Here is a 17,955-nt window from a genome sequence, read left to right as displayed (position 1 = left end):
AGAACAGTACAAAGAAAACTTCTCTCCCGACCACAAATTTCAAACCAAGCACAAAAACAAAAAGCCTTTTGATGCACACAAAAATAGGGCTTTGCACCATCTTGCTAAAAAGCTGCATCTACCAAAAGTTGGGCTCTTCTGGATTTTTGCTCAGATAAGGAAGCTTCTGAAGCTTCTATTTACTGCATACTGCTGTTCATGTGATCCTACACCACACTTCAATCCTAAAACACAGCCTACAGACTTATTTCCATAATATCAACACTCCCACTATAGTGTACTATTACGTCACACAGTTTAGAAAAAGCCAGCTTAGCTCCACAGTGAACCAGCAGTGTTATGTCCAGAGACAGTATGTTTTATAATCTCCTCTGCAGGAGTCGAAGAGCCAGTTTGAAAAGGAAAAAATGAAATGTCTCAATAGAGACCCAGGTTTCTGTACGCTGTTCAGCAGGTCACAAGTTTTAATGTCTCAGTGGCAGAAGGCTGATATGGAGACAGCCCCTGGAGGAGATAATTAAAACAGTAGCACCTACGGGAGGTCCCACCTGTAGGACTGCGAAGGAGCCGTTTCCAATTGAAAAACCCTGCAGAGAGCTCATCTGACATTAATGCAGACCCAGTAGACCAAGGTCAAACATTAGCAGACTGCTTCTGTTCTAAAGCTGCCTTTTTTTTTTCTCTCTGAGACTCACTACTGTCACCTTGCTTAGTAACTCATCCACATGGTGTTGGGGGAGGCAGGAGAGGGTCAGAAAGATGTGATGGTCAAACAAAATGATGAGTCATGATTAGGGAAGTTGAAATACAGAAAAACACTTTATTGATGTTCTGTATGCCTTCTTCCTTCCAAATTGTTCTACAGTAAATCAAGCTATGTTGCACACAGATCTAAGTTAGCATGAGCCACTTTGTACAGTAAAGAGCTGTGATCAATCTAACACACACACGCACGCACACGCGCACGCGCACACACACTCATACCAGGCATACACATAAACACTTACACATCTCTGTGAAAATACAGATGACAGCAGTGGACACCGAGGTGGACCAAGACAGTGTGCTAAACATGGATAAACAGCTCTACGGTTGTAGGTCCTAAATTTAGTTTCACTACATTGAATCCCACAGGGAATTTTAAAAATAACAGAGGTAATCTAAATGACCTACTTTTTGAATTCATTTTTCTTTTACCACATATTCAAATTCCATATATAATACAGAATAAGGCCCCGAATCGAAAACAATTTTTTTTTCCCTTGAATGGCTGTACTGGTCATCCCAGTGTGCTTCTGTTAGATTCCTGATTGTTTGTATTTTATGTAACCACGATTGAGGCTGACAGGACGTTGCAGCTCAGAGCACGTCCACTATGTTCTCTACTTGATGTTACCTAACTGTTTACTACACTGTAGCATTGATGAAAACTATAAACTTCTTTGAGGACAGAGTTCTTGTAAGGCTTCTTATTATATTTTTCGTTGGCACCAAAAATACAATAAAAGAGCGGCAATAAATAAAAGCAAAACCATACATGTCACAGAAATAAACAGCTAATATAATGCACATACACATTGTTTGGAAACTGTTTTAGATTTGAAAAATCATTCTAAGTAACATTCTGTAGTCCAACGGTGAGGCGAATAAATAAAATTGTACCAATGCTGCACTGTTACTACAGTACAGTTAACACTACAGCTTCTTATGGTATAAACCATAAAATAAATACCCTCATTATGTGAATGTATACTGTGTAAAGTATGCAAGGCACAACAACAGGCTAAATTCTTATTGAGGAAGTTTAAAAAAAAAAACCAATTAGTCAGCTTTCCTGATTACAAAAGTGAAAAAAAACGGCAAAACAATGCAAAGAGGGAGCTACAGCTGAATCCCAGTGTTTTGACTTTGGTTGGATTCTCATGGAAATGGATGATATATGTTCAGTATGTCCGTCCCAGTGAAGCGTCTACAGAGAAAGAGGTTGTAAACTGTTCCATCCTTCCACACTGAGACAGTTGTTCTCAAAAACAAAATCAGCAAAAACTATTAAATGAAAATGTATGAAAAGTATTGGTTGTTAATCCACAACCATTACTTCCATGTTTCTGCCCATTATTGTTGCCTTTAGCAAAATTGGACATAAATTACAAAATTAAGTGCCTAAATGCAAAGAGGAGTCCCCAGGAAGAGAAAACATTTGGGATTCAACTGTGAAAGTGTGCTGATTTCAGGAAGCAAAACAGTAGTGTGTTAAAGGGCAAGTTTGAGATTTTATTTCTACAGTGTTATTGTTGATTTAAAAATATTTTAAAACAAAGTAATTCTTTAGTTGAGTAGTGTAAATTACCCTACAGTTAAAAGAATACTCCAGTGATTAAGTTGGACAGACTGAAATCTAAATATGTGTTGCAGAAGCTGAGACATCCTCACATACTCTCTACACTGGACACAATATAGTTCCCATAATGGAACCTTTGTGTTTCTTTGCTGGGCCACCTATGCCTGTTAAACACCACCCCCAAGTTCGTAGCATGTGATTATTTTGATAAATTTGTAAAGTCCAAATTCATGGCATCACTTTGAAATCAAAAGGGTTATTTTTTTCAGACTCGATGAAGCCCCTCTGAGAAATTTCACTGCTTTTCTATTTATTTCTTTTTTACAGTCTGTGTTGTACTCACCATAATGAGGAAACTGAGCTTGAGTAAAATCAGTGGAGAGTCCCTTTACATTATTTTTTTTTTTATCGAAAGACATTTATGTCAGCTGTAATATTTTGGAAACTTAACAGTGTCCTGGTCAGTGGCCAATAAAACAGCAAGTCTCAAATGTACCCTTAAATATTGTATTGATTTTCTAGCTCACAAAAGGCCATTAATGCTGAAGCCGTTATCAAATAATATGTACTCTACTGTAGGCTTGTCACTACTGTATCATAATACAGACTTTATTCCATTGCCAGACATACTTCTAAGGCATAATCAGGCACTAGATAATACAACTGTGGCTGATGTTTATTGTCAAGGGCTACCTAAGTTAACCAATTAGCTAGCCTCCTGATATGTACCTTAAAATTTTTCATACAAATGTAAACATTCTGTGATATTGCACTCAAGCAGCATACTAACATACTGTATAATGCGTCAGTACACATACTTTTATACGCATAAAGTGCTTGGATGTAAAGATATTTGAGCTGGGAAAAGGTATACACCATTTCTATGTATATTTGAGAGATATTAAAACTTCAATAGGTGGGACATGCCACAGTGAAATTAACTGATGGTTTTGTGTGTAAGCCATAATCTTGTATCTCAATAGAGATACCTGAAGCAAAATGATGCATCCCAATGCAAAGAGCAAGGCTCTGCATTTCTATGTTTTGGTTTCAGTATTTTCTTCTCAAAAATGTTAAATCAAACAATCTTCCCATGCTCTCTTGCCTGCAAAAAAGAAAAACATACAAAGCAATTATTTAGTAAGGCCGTAATCTCTTTTCTATAATTCACAATTTATTTATATGAGCCTCATCACTTTTCTTCTCTGTGATTGAGTTAAGCAGGTACTAAATATTTGGGATGAGACTGAGACGCTCCCCTGAGACCATTTCTCCTGCACTCAAAATAGGCCTTAGTGGTGGCAAATATACTTAAATTGGGATGCATATTATATCTGATCTCTCTCTCGCTTCACCCATTTGCACTTCCAACAAGTCCATTTACACATCTATCCATTCTCCAATTCCTCTTCCTGTTTTTCACACTGACCTTGTCACTGCTGGTGGAGTGTGTTGGGTGCGTTTCTCCTGACTCTAGGCTCAGGACAGAGAGACCGGAGTCTATTAGCTCCTCTATGAGGGAAAAAACAGCATTAGCTCAGTTATATATCATCCAGATGGACTATCAGGAAGGTCATAAAGCTATTGAGGCAACTTTGTACCTGCACTTGTGTTGCTGATGTTGCACTTGGCAAGCTCTACAGGTTGGACAGACGCCTCCTGTAGAGAGGCACAGGCTTTTTCAGCAGGGGGGGAGTCGCCAGCTGTGGGGGGATTGCTGTCTTTTTTTGTACATTCAGTTTCGGGTGCTTGTTTCTGAGCAACAGGAGGAGCAGACAAACCACCTCCCTGATCCTGAAGACTACCTTCGTCCTGGTTGGCAATTTCAAGAGTCTGGTGTGGCCCCTGCGTTTCATGTTTACTCTTTTTAGGTGAAGAAACTTTAATGGAGCTCTGACTTCTTAATTCGGAGTTGGCAGAGTTGTAACAGCCCATATGAGCTCCCTGGATGAGTTCCTCCGAGAAGCGTACTTTCTTCTCCAAACTCCGAGGGGATGAGGCTTCTACCCACTCATGAGTGGAGACGTCTTCTCTCAAAGTAGCAGCGGACACAGGAACTGAGGATCCACTGTCCTCAGAAGTACTCAGTGAATCTGGGCTGGGCAACAATTTCACTTTTGGGTCCTGATCTTCTGCTTCAGCATCTGTTAGGGCATCAAGTTCCTCCAAGAACTCCTCCAATGTTGTATCTGATGTCTAAAAGATGAAATTAGAACAACCAAGTAGGTGTTTTTAGTTCTTCAATAATATTTATTTACTAATACGGAATTCATACTTATACTTTCACTTCTCACCTGTAGGTTCTCTCCTTCTTCATTTGCCTGCCATCTGAAAAATAATGGGACTTTTATACAAACCCATTAACTAACAGTGTGGTAATAGAAATGTTATTCTTTCATTTGTTTCAATGCTATTCAGCCCCTGGGCCCTGCAGCCCTTCCCCTCTTCAGGCGCTTCGCCGGTGTCCGTCCGTGGGGGCATTGGCGTGGCCAGGTGGGGTGCTTCTGGCTCGTCTGGTGTGTGGGGAGTGGGGAGTGGGTTTCGGGGTGTGAGATGTTGGTGGCGGGTGTGGATGGGGAGTGCTGAGGGATATGGAGCAGCATGTGGCCCTCCTGTCCTGCTCTGATATGCACTTACTTACGGCCTGGGAAGCCAGAGTCCCCGACCCGACTCTGGGCCCTGGTAATGGTCTCACTCATACTTAGGGAATGCCCACATGCACGTGTGGTGTCACTTGCCTGCTCGTGTTGGGTCACATCATGAAGAACTGATGAATCCTGCCAAAAATGGGCTGAGCTATTCTTTCATTCCATCACTAGATAACCCATCTTTGACTCGGCTCCTACATTAGTACACCTTCACCTATCTGGACTCCATCTCTCCAGAGATATACACAGAAACCCTCTGGACTCTCATAATCCTGACTGAGGTGACAGGAAAAGCACAGAATCCTTCACTCCACCAGTTCCTCCCAGCACCACCTTCTTCCCTTCCCTTGTCCATCCTTCTGCATCCTGCCTGTCCTTTGTTTCCCCCTATATTCAGTGAGGTGTAGCACTGCCCTCCTTGCCACACAAATGCCATTTCACTCAATAAAGATCAACAAACTAGCTTCCAGGGTGGGCAAATGATGATCACACACATGCATTGAAATAAACTTTGTTGCATGCTTTCAAAAAAAAAAAAAAAAAAAAAAAAAAAAAACAGCCAGAAGCCATCAGAGTAGCATTTCCTCATCCATTTCTTGTCAAGAAAACAAATGTGCTCTGAAAATAGAAAACTACTCCTTTCAAATTGTTATCTCAAGTAAAACATAGTAAAGGAGAGTATAGGATGGGAAAGGCAGATAAAGTTGTAGGTACAGCATCTTAGCTCTGGCAAGCTGAGTCTCAGCAAGACTAAAGCACAATCTGGTAACAAGTATTTGTTAGAACATACCTGAGTGCTGTTTTACACTGTCCCCTGACTCCTACCTAATACAGCCCTGAGACAGAGACTGAAAGTCATCTGGCAAATTACATTTTCACACTGCAAGATTAGGATGGCTCTCATCCAGGTCTGTGATCCTGGTGTTTTTATTTCAGATTGTGAGCAACAGTTGTGTAACAGCACACCCCGAGAGCTTCTTCATCACAACACACACTAGCTTCCTGCACAACAGAGGAAATGCTGGCGGATGAATGCATGAATGCAGTGGGAAGTGAATGAGGCCTTCTGGGTTTATTTAGTCAGCTGCAACAACTTCTAAGTCTTATGACATCCTAGGGATGCGAAACAATGTGCCTTCACAACTGTTTTGCATACTTCATTAGTCATAGTAATTATTTTAATATGGGTTAATTTATGCTGTGGTGAAAGACATCACAATGGTTGAATCAACTTTATCATCAGGCTGTTTTGTGTAAAACTGAAAGCTAAAAACAGCAGTTAATAAAATAGCAGTTACTGACCTCCTGGCCCTCCCAGTCAGGCGGTCTTTGCCTTTTGCTTTACTGCTCATCACTAACACATTTTTAGCTCCCTTCTCTTTTCCTCGCTTCTCGTGACCTGAGATAGGAGAGTACAGAGAATTCAAGTTACCACTGCATGACACTTTCATAAATAGTTGTTCTACAGACAATTTTTGTATTTTAACTAATTAATTTTTCACTGTGTGGGCTCCAGTTTCTTTCAGTTTCAGACAAACACTCAGGATTATTTTCTTTTAAAATTTACAATTTAAGATGAACTACGTCGCTACAGTATTCTTTTCAAACATTGTGAAATTCTGGCAGCAATATACGTTTGAGTGCAATTCAGAAAAATAAAACACAGACTCCTAAAGGGATCTTATCTTTTCTTTACAGTACAATTATGTTAAGGTGCTGACTTAATGGATACCTCTTGAGTCCACATTTGTCCTGGGTTGTCCTCGTCTTGTATTCCGTCCACCTGGAATTGAAAAAACAAACAGAAAAAAAAACATAGTAAAAGAATGAAACAATGAATCGTGCTTTGATATTAAAGGTTTTTCCTAAGTTTGTAGTGTGCCTGGACTTTGTCTTACCTCTGCCAGAAGGTCCCCAGTCTCTGTCAGGCAGGGACTTGTCTGAAAACCTAAAGCCAGAGGTTCATCTTAGACAGAACAGAAAACAATCCAAGTGTTGAGGTGACAAAATAGCTAATTTACACCCCATAAACAGGCTCTTCTGAGCTTTGAGCATCATCAATACATTTTTACTTGGATTCTTGTGGAACTACTGAGAAGTTTATTTGTCCTGCAACTCACACCACTGCATTTGACAATCACCTAAACCATCTAAACTGCTGAATCAAAAACACATTTCCTCCTCTATTCTTACTTGCAAGTCTTGTTTAAGCCTTTCCAAATAAGGAAAGGTATTCCATCCCTTATCCCAAGCTAAAAATAGCTGCTTTTTCCTTGTCTCTTTACATTTGAATGCTTCCTTAAACAGCACATTCATTTACTTTTTGCAGTGCAGCACCATTTGTTTGGTATCTAACCAATGCATCAAACTGATGCATTGCATATTTGCTTCCAGTCATTTTGGCTACTGTTTGATTTTTTCAAGGAATGGGGTGGCAGGCTTTTTGTGTCTTCATCATTGAGTTCATTAGCCCATCCTAGAATACGTAAGAATATATATTTATTTATTCATATTTATTCTTCTTATGTGTATGTTTGTGATTGCCACTGTGATGGGCTCCTGCAGTTTCACTGTATCAAGTATACAATGACAATGAAGGCATTCTAATCCAAGCTAATCGTACAGTAAAATATCATTACAGGCAAAAAATTCTATAATTCTAATAAGCAATTAATAGGGTTTGGAATCTTTTTGCAACATCCTGTGATGATGGGTTATGATAAATAATCCAGAAATAATAGATTCTTGAAAAGTAAAAAAAAAAGCCAAATTATGCTGAAAAGGCATTGGGCAGGGCAGGGGTATAGCAAATGAGGCTAGTCATATTACAATGAAGTTACCTTTTACCATGATTACAACACCTTTTAAGAAAAATGTGTCAAAGTGATAACATTCTGGCTTTCTTGCCAAGCTTTAGATGAAGGGATGAATCAAGCTTCATAGGTTAAAAAGAAACATTCAACGACCAGCGGGTCGAAAGCTCACCAGATTTACCTTTGCACAGAGCTGTATACTCCTTCCAGTTTTTATGCTAACATAAATCGACTAATATACAGATATATGAATATGCATCCATCTTCTTGTCAACATGAAATCCAAGGCAACACAGACATATATGGCTAGGCTTTTGATTTTTTTTTTTTTTTTTCATTGCATGATGTAAAAAGACTGTGAAACTAATGACATACAAGGATAAAATTTAGGGTTAGGGTTGAAACAAAATTTAAATTGAAACAAGGAGATTAACAACTCCAACTGGACAAATCAAACTATTTGCCATTAGCAACTGCCACCAAGCGTCCCTTGATTAGGCAATACTGGAGGACAACAAATCTATTCAGTTGACATCTCCAACACCAAAACAGCAAGCCAATGAAATATTACCCAGAAGACCAGCTGTGAGAAATCTCAGATGGGAGCAGTGCCATGGGAAAAGTGAGTGCTTAATCTTACATGTTTTCAGTTTTGTCCATGTCCCATGCCCGTCTCCACTGGCCCTTGGCGTTTTTATGGCGGGCCACTCTCTCCTTGTCAATCTGTTCACGCTCTTTCTTCCACTTCATATACTCTTCCTGCTCCTCTTTCAACGTGGGGATGTTGAGGTCCGTGTTGGCTTGTAGACTTTCGAGCTCCTATGTGGACACAAAACATTTCAGTGATTTAGTGCTTACAAACAAGCAGCCTTCTTTATGTAGATTTATATCAGCATACTGTCTATGCATTCAGAAAAGAAACACTGGCTTCTCAGTGTCAGATTAAAAAACATTTGAAGCTTCACTCTTCAAGCTAATCAGAGCAGTGGAAGGATCAACAACCGCCCAACATCAGGCATGGGTGGTCATAAACAAAAAGAGCTTCTCATCTCTAAACAAATAATTAAACAGCAACGGGGCAATATACAGATCTGTAGAGATTAAAAGAAAGGGAGTAAACAGGATATCTCTGGTATGTCCATCCATTCTGCATTGCTGTAATTGCCAATCCCTACCTCACTTTAAATAGTAATAATTGCTTCTGGAAACCTGTTTTATTATGAAAAGCTTGTACCAGTTTGCTATTTGTGTACCATTAAGACTGTGAGGAAACGCAATGAAATTCTTTGAGACAATATTACAGGCAAAAATGCAATATACTGTAAATATAACTACGTCCTCTTCCCCCTTTTCCGCTCTTAACGCAGTTTATTGATTATGGTGATGACTGGAAAAGGATTACTTGCAAATACTACAGCAAAATGTAATGCAGGCTCTTTAGCACATCAAAGGAAACAGAGACTGTGCACTGTTGTCACAAAGGCCTGGAGATGACCAGGTCAACAAACAGTGCAGTGTTCTGAGGGAAATCACGTAGAAAACCAGCAGGCCTTGGACTTTAAGGTCAAGGTTTGTTTCTGTTGTTGTTATGTTGTTATGTTGTAAACAGCCATGTGTAGGATACAGAGTGATATTTAACAAGGGGGAATAAATCTTCATGCTTCTCTGCACATTGTATCTCACAGCAACAGTAAAGGCACTGAGAAACATAAACAGCACGCAGGCCTGCTGAGAAACTATGGTGAGCGATGTTTTGTCCTTAGGTGTGGACCAATCATTGTCAGGTAAACATGTTTCCTCTCTGTGTCCACTTACTACTGAACATAGCATCTGTGCTCATCCCTGTGTTTTCCATTTCATCTCTCCTCCCTCTCCTCTGGCCCCTGGAAGATATCAGGGGCCACAAGGGAAGTCACTTCTCACATGTTGCAACAGGCCATCCCCTGCTGCCACCACAGCCACTAATTAGCACTTTTCAATTACTCACCTCCATAGGTTCACACACAGAGAGTGTCAGAGGCCAGGACCCAAAGCTGAGAGAGAGCAGGACTTAGTTTAAAACTGTCTAATTTAGATGGATGAAAGGCAACTAAAAAAAATAATGGCTCTGCTCTTATTCTGAACATTTGCACAGTTTTTTTGTTAAACAAAACAGTTACTTATGTAACACTTGGGAAAAAAAACTAACTGCATCAACTGTAGAGTAGACAAGACAGAGACATGAACAGACTCCCATTTCATATGGCATATTCAGCAGTCCTTTGAAGCTCGTACTCCCTGCTTCCCCAGTCAGCCTGTTTATCATAGGTCTGATCTGTGAGACACGTCTAAGTTTTTCTTGCAACATTTCCAGGCTAGCCAGCGCAAGGCAGACAGTGACAAGCAACTGAAAGAGCGGAGGTACTGTCATCACATGCAATGTGATTTATTTATTTATTTTTTTTTTTACATTTCTCTGTCTCTTTGTGTACCTGTATGGTAGTGCTGCAATATCTAAACTTTGTATTTCAATGATGATACCTGTGTTTTTCCCATTTCTTGGCTTCTGTTACTTTTTCAACTGAAAGATCAAAGAGGAGGGAGGAGAAGTAGGAAAAAAAGACTTATATATTGTTGATGAGGGTGACACAGCAGCATTTTCTAAAGAAACGAAACAAAGATTTTAAGAGTTACATTACTGCTTCATAACGGCATAAGATAATCAAATCAGGACATAGACCTGTCAAGTGGGAAAAATTAAGAAGCTTACACTGCCCCCAAGTGGACTAATGCTGCTGCAGCATAACTTGGCACTTGTCTGGTTTCAAATATCTACTTAGCAATGGCATCATAGTGGCAGGCTATAGTTTGCAGATGGTTGAACTTCGGTGGTTTGGAAAATGAACCGCACCATATTGCAGGCAAAAAATTACAGTTCTTTTTTATTTCTGACTGCAAGTTATGCTCTGTCTATGTAAACAGCTGGTGAGTCATGTTGCAATTAACAGCAACATTTGCATGAACATCGGCAAAGGGAGAAACAATCAGTGCTGGAGTGGTTAGCACACCCACGTACAGACATGTTCTTCTACCCACACCCAAGTGCAGTCCAGCACCAACACAATCACAAAGGACCCCTGACTACCTTTTCTCTTTTCTTCACTCTACTCATACTGTTCCTCTCCCTCTCTGACCCCTTCCTGGCACCTTGCCAGGCCTGTTCTGCTTGGCCGCATAATGAGCCTTTTGAGTGAGAATGCAGTCGAATGTTAATTAGATCAAATCAGCCTTTTCAGGGTGGTGGGAATGGGGAAACAATCATGCCAGAGGAGGGAAGATCCCTATAGGATCCAAAGAAGGAGATGGAGGATAGAACCAGACAGTGGGCTGCCAGGAGTGCCCCCCCACCACCCATCTCTCTCTCTCAATTTCCTCTCTCCTACCTTCATCTATCTCCTAAGTGTGAACTGATGTCTAGGCATGAGGGACTTAAAGGCATCACAGTCTAACTGGGACACTGCCAAATAACCACACCCCTCTCACAAGCCCTCTAGATCCAGGATATTTCTAGAGCCCATGTCACCCATGTCAAAGCCCATTTGACAATGCCAATGGCATTCTCCATGTTACTCTCATAAATTGTGTTAAATGATACTGGCATTGTAGAACAACTACATAGAAACCCGCTGGTCTCTGGGGTTCACAGATGACTAGCGCACTGGAGCGCTGGCAACTGTTTAAATGCTGATTCAGTCAACATGATGAATAAAGGGGGATGAGACAAGTGAGCCAGAAATAAAGGCAAAAGAACAGCGTGATCAGCCTGTAGATTTGGTGCACAGCAGACCCAGTGCTTGGTGCATCAGCCAATCAAACAAAGGTGTGTATATACAAATGGTTGTGTTTCTAGAGCCCCCTCCTGGAACAGGAGCTTGTCTGTGTTTACAGTGATGAAAATCAGCTGTCTGTGTTGTGTTTCAGGATATTCATGAGGCAGCTGGGATGTCTGTAAAAGAGTGGGCACGCGAGGGTACGTCAGGTTTTAAATTGAGGTAGAGCAGCTGCTTCAGTTCTGCATACTTGGGGGGGGGGGGGGGCTAAGATCAGTGACCGTGTACCATTTCACATCCCGGCCAGGATTACTACACGTGCCCATGTGTCTCTGCTTATCTGAGCTAAGCATGGGCACTCTGCCCATAGGTACTAAGTAAAGCTATTGATATTAAAATGATATCTTCTATTATAACAAGAGCATTAGCTTTTGTGGCACGAGAAGCATTCTCTGCAGTTCCACAAACGAGAAGAATCTTGACAAAGGTTGAGAATTTTTTGTTGTTGCTAAAAATACAACAAAAGATCTTCAGAGGGAGACTAAGTCATCAGCCATCAGACCGAAGCAGTATCACATTAAGAAAAAAATTAAACAAGTAAGAACAGGCATTAAGACATTTTGAAGATTCTCAATTTGTACTCAGTTTTAGTTCTAGACAGTTTCTATTCATTCTGCAGGTCTATAAGATACTAATCCCACACCAGTCACAGCCACAGCCCACCTCCTGTCCATAAACCATTGTGCTCCGTCATTGGAGGGGTGTGGCCAGCCGACATGTCTGACATCTATGTAAAATATGTCTGTGCAGCACAAGAGTAGAAACAAAGGGGAATGTGAGAAAGGAAACAGTCAGGAGGGTGCATGCTAGGTTTTAAATGCTGGAGCATATGATCATTGGCGTGCTCAGTCTTTCCAAACCTCAGCTGCTGTGTTTCTCTTGGGTGTGTGAGGTGGCTGTTTCCCTCTCCCTGCTGACTCTAAGCGCCTCGCCTGCCCGTCATCTGTAGGGCTCTTGACGTCCACAGAGCCCATCCTCTTCTCTGGCCTCTCACTCACCACCCTCTTACCCTGGAGAGACAGTTACTTATATTGAAGTGTCATAACTGCAGCAACATGCAACACAAGAAGACCAGTTTAATTACAACCACACAAGAATTATTTTGACGCTGTAAATAAAGCATTATTTCATGTGTACTAATCAAAGTATCCACATTGACATCTGCTGGTCTCTATACAGACCATTCATAAAGATATGAAACTCTGAGCTCTTGCATAAATATAATCTTTCATCCAGAAATGTTCTGACTGAACAAGCTTATGGATATTTCTTCACATTTTTTTGCAATTCTAGTGTGACAGTTCTTTGGATAGCTATGTCTTTATGTAGGTTGAGCTACTGCATTTTAGCCCCAGAGAAAGAAATATCTCAACAAAATATCCCATACGTTGTCCTGAATTATGGTATAGATGTCACTGGTGCCCAGAGATAGTGTCTGGTGATCCTCGGGCTTCACCTCAACAGCCAGTATGTATAGTTCAGGTTGTCATTAAAATTAAAGGAGTTTTCATCAAATATTTTTCATCAAAATTTTTTACTTGTCAATTAATGGACAGCAGAAATTGGCAGGCCAGTTAATTTACCTTTTTGCCTGCCATGGTGACGGTTAACTGCTTCCTGTGGCCTCGGCCAGCACTCTGTGAAAGGCCTTCTCCCCCTCTATCAGACCCAGCCTCCTGTTGTCCTTTCCCAGCTGGTGAACTGCCACTGAATGGCTTTGTCACCACCACACGACTATCCTGCTTCAAACCAAAGAGGGGAACATGTTATAAAATATTGACATTTTGTAGTTGTGAATCTTCTGCAGAAAATCTGTTACCATACTGCAGACACTCACACTGGTAGACTTGCTGATTGTGATGGTAAGGTCATCAGCTTTGCCCTTTCTGCTCTGCAGGGCCATTCCTTCCTCCTCTGCTCTTTTCTTGTCCTCTTCCACCTCCTAAATGCAAATCAATAAAAACAAAGATAATCAGGAAGCCTGCTAAGAGCAACAAAGTCTCGTGTAATAGAGGTATGCTCAAGACCTTCTCTTCCTCACAACAACTTTAAACACCACAGGCACTTCTCTGCCTGCAAACACTTGTGCTGACCTTGTACCGCTTCATGAGTGCTTCATTCTTCCTGCGAAGTGCCTCAATCTTCTTGTCCAGCTCTAAGTCCCTCTCATGATCCCTCTTGGGCATCATGTCACTGGTGGTCTGTGAAGACACATACAATGTCATCGGAAAGTAAGAAACAAGACCACATACTCAAACAGATCAGTTTCTCAGTACATTAGCTATCGATACAATTTGGACAATTGAGGTTCAATACTCTCCCGTTTTGGCCTGCAATTACCATAAAGATTCAGAGTTTAAACTGGCAAAACTTTGAATACAGTCTGCTTTAAAAATATTAGAAGCTGCAAAAAAGTAGTCAACTTGTCATTCTGTTCAATCCAACTGAAAATGTCATGTGTCCACACCACTACATGTGCTGTGATAACACACAATACTAACATGCCCTCACAGCCACCACAGATGGAGCATTCATTACTAAGCTCAGTTACACAGGCAGAATGCATATTCAGACTGCAGGGCATCCTAAACATCCTGATTCGTTCAGCAGGGCACGCCAACTCTCGCGACAAGAGGCACCATATTGAAAAACTTGAAAAACCCAGCTGTAAATATGAATTGCTGCTGAGTTGAAGGACACTCAAATGTGGACAAAGATAGCAACACTGACTGATAATGTGGAAGTATAAGTCATCTCCAACACAGATCTCGGTAACTCACTTAATGTTCTACGGCCAATCTGGTCTGTGCATCCGATCTTAAGGTGACAGGTGTGCAAATGGTGAAACTGCGGTTCCTTTAAGTGGCTGTGGTTCAAACTAATAGGGTGCATGTTTTAAAAGACTGATGAATTAAGATCTCCATTCTGCAAAGTACAAGGTGCTATAAAACCATAGTACTGTGTCATGTGTCAAAGGAAATGTTAGAAATATTGGAAACTGTAATAATTTATGGGATTTATGATTAAGTGATGTGATGGACAAATCTGTGCCAATACTTTGAAAAGAGGGGACTGGAGTTTGCTGCCGTTTCTTCCATCCACCTGTTGTCTATGCAATATCTTCAAAAGGATTCCAGAAAAATACAAATGATAGTAACATAACTCACAAACTAAGTCAAAAAAAGAAGCTCTATTTTCCATTAGAAAAAACAAGTGGTTCCTAGTGTTGACATAATGTATTATTCACAGCTAAGAAGTTGTTATTCCACTGGTACCTGTCGAATCTATGAACCAACATAATTCACTGTAATGTATCACTTTATTCAAAGATAAAAATTGTATACATTTTCTGAGGGGTCAGAGTTTCTTGATAGATAGAGGAAGTGGTCATGTGTAAGCAACATATTCATCCTCCACTGTTGCCCCAGTAAGAACAAGAACCAAGGCTCCTTCTATGGCGATATTACTACTCCAGAATGATGATTCACTGCAAGGACACAAAGACCATTTCATTGGCACCCTAAGAAATTCTTTCGTGCGTTTTTCCATCACTGCTGGTAAATCTATAAAGAATAGCTGCCACTGAGATTTTGAGTTAAACTAATGGACTTGGATCTTACTATAAGGGGGATCAACATTTTTTTTGTCAGCACACTGTGTGGTGACTCCAGATGTGACTCCAACCTGTTTCAAACCTGCAAAGACACCGACAGCAAAAAAAAAAAAAAGTTGATACTCACTCAAAGAGGCAGCAGGCTGGAAAGTAGTTACCTCACAGCTTCCAGTTGTCAGGGTATCCAAACACAACAGACCATGAGGACATACCACCAAGAATAGGCGCAAGGGAGAAACGCTGCTGACTCTGAATCTCAGTAAGGCCAATGGCGGAGACTGAAGTGAATGCCGGCCTCCACAAACCAAAGTGGAGACACTGTGTGAGGACGGTACGTCTCTTGAGTTCAGCCAGCTAGTTCTGTTATTGTGCAGCAGCATGGCTAACATGCACACATACAGACACAATCACAAAACACAGACATTGTGGGTCTGCCATTGGACGGCTACCACGCTTAGACAGGCAGGCAAAAGGGGGAGGAGAGGGGCCTGCAGAGAGAAAGCTGCCAAGGCTTCCTCCCTACCCAGCATTCCTGTCACCTACAGCAGCTTCAACAGGGGGAGAGAAAGCACCAGAGACACAAATAAAACGCAGCATGTAGCTACTGCTAAATCTGCGACAGAAGCGGGGGAACCTAACACCAGAGACAGAGAGCTAGAGAGGGTGCGATGGGAGAGAGACAGGAAAGGAGAGAGAACACACTCACGGGTCTTTCCATGTCAGCAATAAGAGCTGGGCTGGGTCCAGGCGTAAGGCAGCCGAGGCGGCAGAGAGGGCTGCCTGGAGTCGACGATCATGCCTCGATTACAATGAGCCAAGTTGGGCAAGCAGCCAAGACGTCTAACAAATGCACAGAGCTCCCTTGTTAACGGATTTCACAGCAACCACCCGCCTGTCCACACTCTCTCTCTCTCTCTCCCCCTAAACCCTCCCACCCTCCAGCACATCCTCCCTTCTGCTCTCTCTGCTTCTCTAAAGCACTTGTTCTTTCCCCTCCTCACTTATCCTTTACTCAGAGCTGCTACTTATATCCTATCATCCTGCTCTAAGATATACATACACAGTAAATTCTTTTACGAAATTATTATATCAGCTGACTCAATAATGCATTATGCATAGGCAACACTCCTTTATAGGAGAGCTCTATACATCTGCATACATCTTCAGATCTCTATTATGTGGCCATATGTCTGAATTAAACAATTGAATGGGAGAAGAGATTAAGATACTAAAATTTATTTTTAGAAAGCTTCTTCAGAAATTTCCATTCTAATAAAAACCCATTCACATTTAAACATGGCACTATATAAATCCTGGCATCACATTTAAGACAATGGCTTTGTTGATTACCAGGTCCAGACTTAGTTTGTTTAGAGTACTAAAAAAGCTTCCTAAAGACTAGAGGTGGGCTAGGGTGGGGGATGGATGGGGGGATGGATGGGGGGCAGTGCCTGCTGAATTTCCCACAGTTCTTCATATACAACAAGCTACACCTGCCAAAGCCAAGTGGCATGCAGACAGCCTGGCAGTCAGTCACTGCACTTCATTTACCACCTTGGAGCATTACCAGTCTGAACAGCAACATTTTTAGTTTACTCCAGCTTATTAAGGTCCACATAACTTACATTCTCCACAGATCAACCGTGCTAATGAGCAAAAATCTTTGCAAATCATGTAACCAGCAAATATTTTGGTTATTTTAGGATTAGCCTGGAAATGCTTGAAAAAAAGCATGTGAATACCTAAAAATGATTGTACTAAATGTTGAACAAAGTGGCTGAGTTTGAATGGTGTGATAAAGTTAAAAAACCTTGCAGTGGAAGGTAGCTCAATATAAGCCTGTTGGAGTACAATAGCAGCTGAAAAGTGAATACTTTTCTAATGTGCCACAATTACAAACTAACTGACCTGATACAGTTGAGATTAATGACTTTTCCTGCCTGTTGTCGAGTGGTGTTTGCATTCACATTGGTTGCTTAATAGGACATAAAACAGCAACAACAGCAACCATGGATGTAGACAAAGCAAGTAAAAAAATTGCAGAAAGTCAAAGCTGAGGAAACATTTCCTAGAAAAGCATGAGTACCAGGGCAAATACCTTACAATGTGAAAAGCGCAATGTCAGCTACTATTTTCTCAGTCCTAAACCCCAAGTTACACAGCAAAGTTTCTAGTAAAAAAGAAAGATGTCTTCAATCCAAGAAATTTTAACATCTGCAAACTGATATTTGACCCAGCTTTGCTATTATTGTCAGACAGCAGTTTGTTTCACACGAGACTGGCAAAGAGGAGGATTGCATTGCTTCTATGTGAGGTATTTAGACCAGGACAGGATGAAAGGAAACGAGGATGTGTTCCTTGGGGATTTCAAAAAGCAAAATGTTTTACTGAAAATCCACTAACACATTCTCTTTTCACATTCATAATCAGAAATCCAAAAAAAGTTATTTTGAAGCTAAAACTTACACTAAATAATTAAAATTATTCACCTTGTGCCTTGTGTTTACATACCTTTCATTCTGGGTACAGCTTTCGTTGGGCTTGCTTATACAGAAAATTTTAAATATCTGAAATAAAACACATTTAACAAAAAAATCTGATGAATGCTATTAAAAAAATTTCCCCCCTTTGACATTAATTTTCCCTATCACATTAAAAAGCAAAATCAAAA

At 40.8% G+C, this 17,955-nt stretch overlaps 1 protein-coding gene across 2 annotated transcripts; it reads right to left on the bottom strand.

Moving 5' to 3' along the window:
* Positions 1 to 795: 795 nt before the first annotated feature.
* On the bottom strand, positions 796 to 16,154 carry ccdc9b (coiled-coil domain containing 9B). 2 transcript variants are annotated; one of them, XM_029493813.1, is made up of 13 exons: positions 15,991 to 16,154; positions 13,765 to 13,872; positions 13,509 to 13,613; positions 13,255 to 13,410; positions 12,532 to 12,681; positions 8,443 to 8,621; positions 6,888 to 6,937; positions 6,722 to 6,772; positions 6,292 to 6,388; positions 4,636 to 4,669; positions 3,943 to 4,537; positions 3,771 to 3,853; positions 796 to 3,446 (listed from the first exon to the last, which is right to left on the bottom strand). In XM_029493813.1, the coding sequence occupies exons 1-13, from the start codon at positions 16,000 to 16,002 to the stop codon at positions 3,420 to 3,422; spliced, it is 1,647 nt and encodes a 548-aa protein (XP_029349673.1). In that variant the 5' UTR covers positions 16,003 to 16,154; the 3' UTR covers positions 796 to 3,419. The 2 variants fall into 2 exon arrangements, with proteins under 2 accessions (XP_029349673.1, XP_029349674.1); XM_029493814.1 differs by lacking the exon at positions 15,991 to 16,154 and adding an exon at positions 15,412 to 15,517.
* Between the last annotated feature and the right edge of the window lie 1,801 nt (positions 16,155 to 17,955).

This window comes from Echeneis naucrates, chromosome 22 (assembly GCF_900963305.1).
Source record: "Echeneis naucrates chromosome 22, fEcheNa1.1, whole genome shotgun sequence".
Lineage (NCBI taxonomy): Eukaryota > Metazoa > Chordata > Actinopteri > Carangiformes > Echeneidae > Echeneis > Echeneis naucrates.
This window is presented reverse-complemented; position numbering and strand designations above follow the sequence as displayed.

Coding starts and splice junctions, on each gene's coding strand:
- ccdc9b (XM_029493813.1), bottom strand. Junction 6,938..8,442: donor ATGGACAAAACTGAAAACAT/GTAAGATTAAGC, acceptor CTCTGGCTTTAG/GTTTTCAGACAAGTCCCTGC. Junction 6,389..6,721: donor GACAAATGTGGACTCAAGAG/GTATCCATTAAG, acceptor CTCCTATCTCAG/GTCACGAGAAGCGAGGAAAA.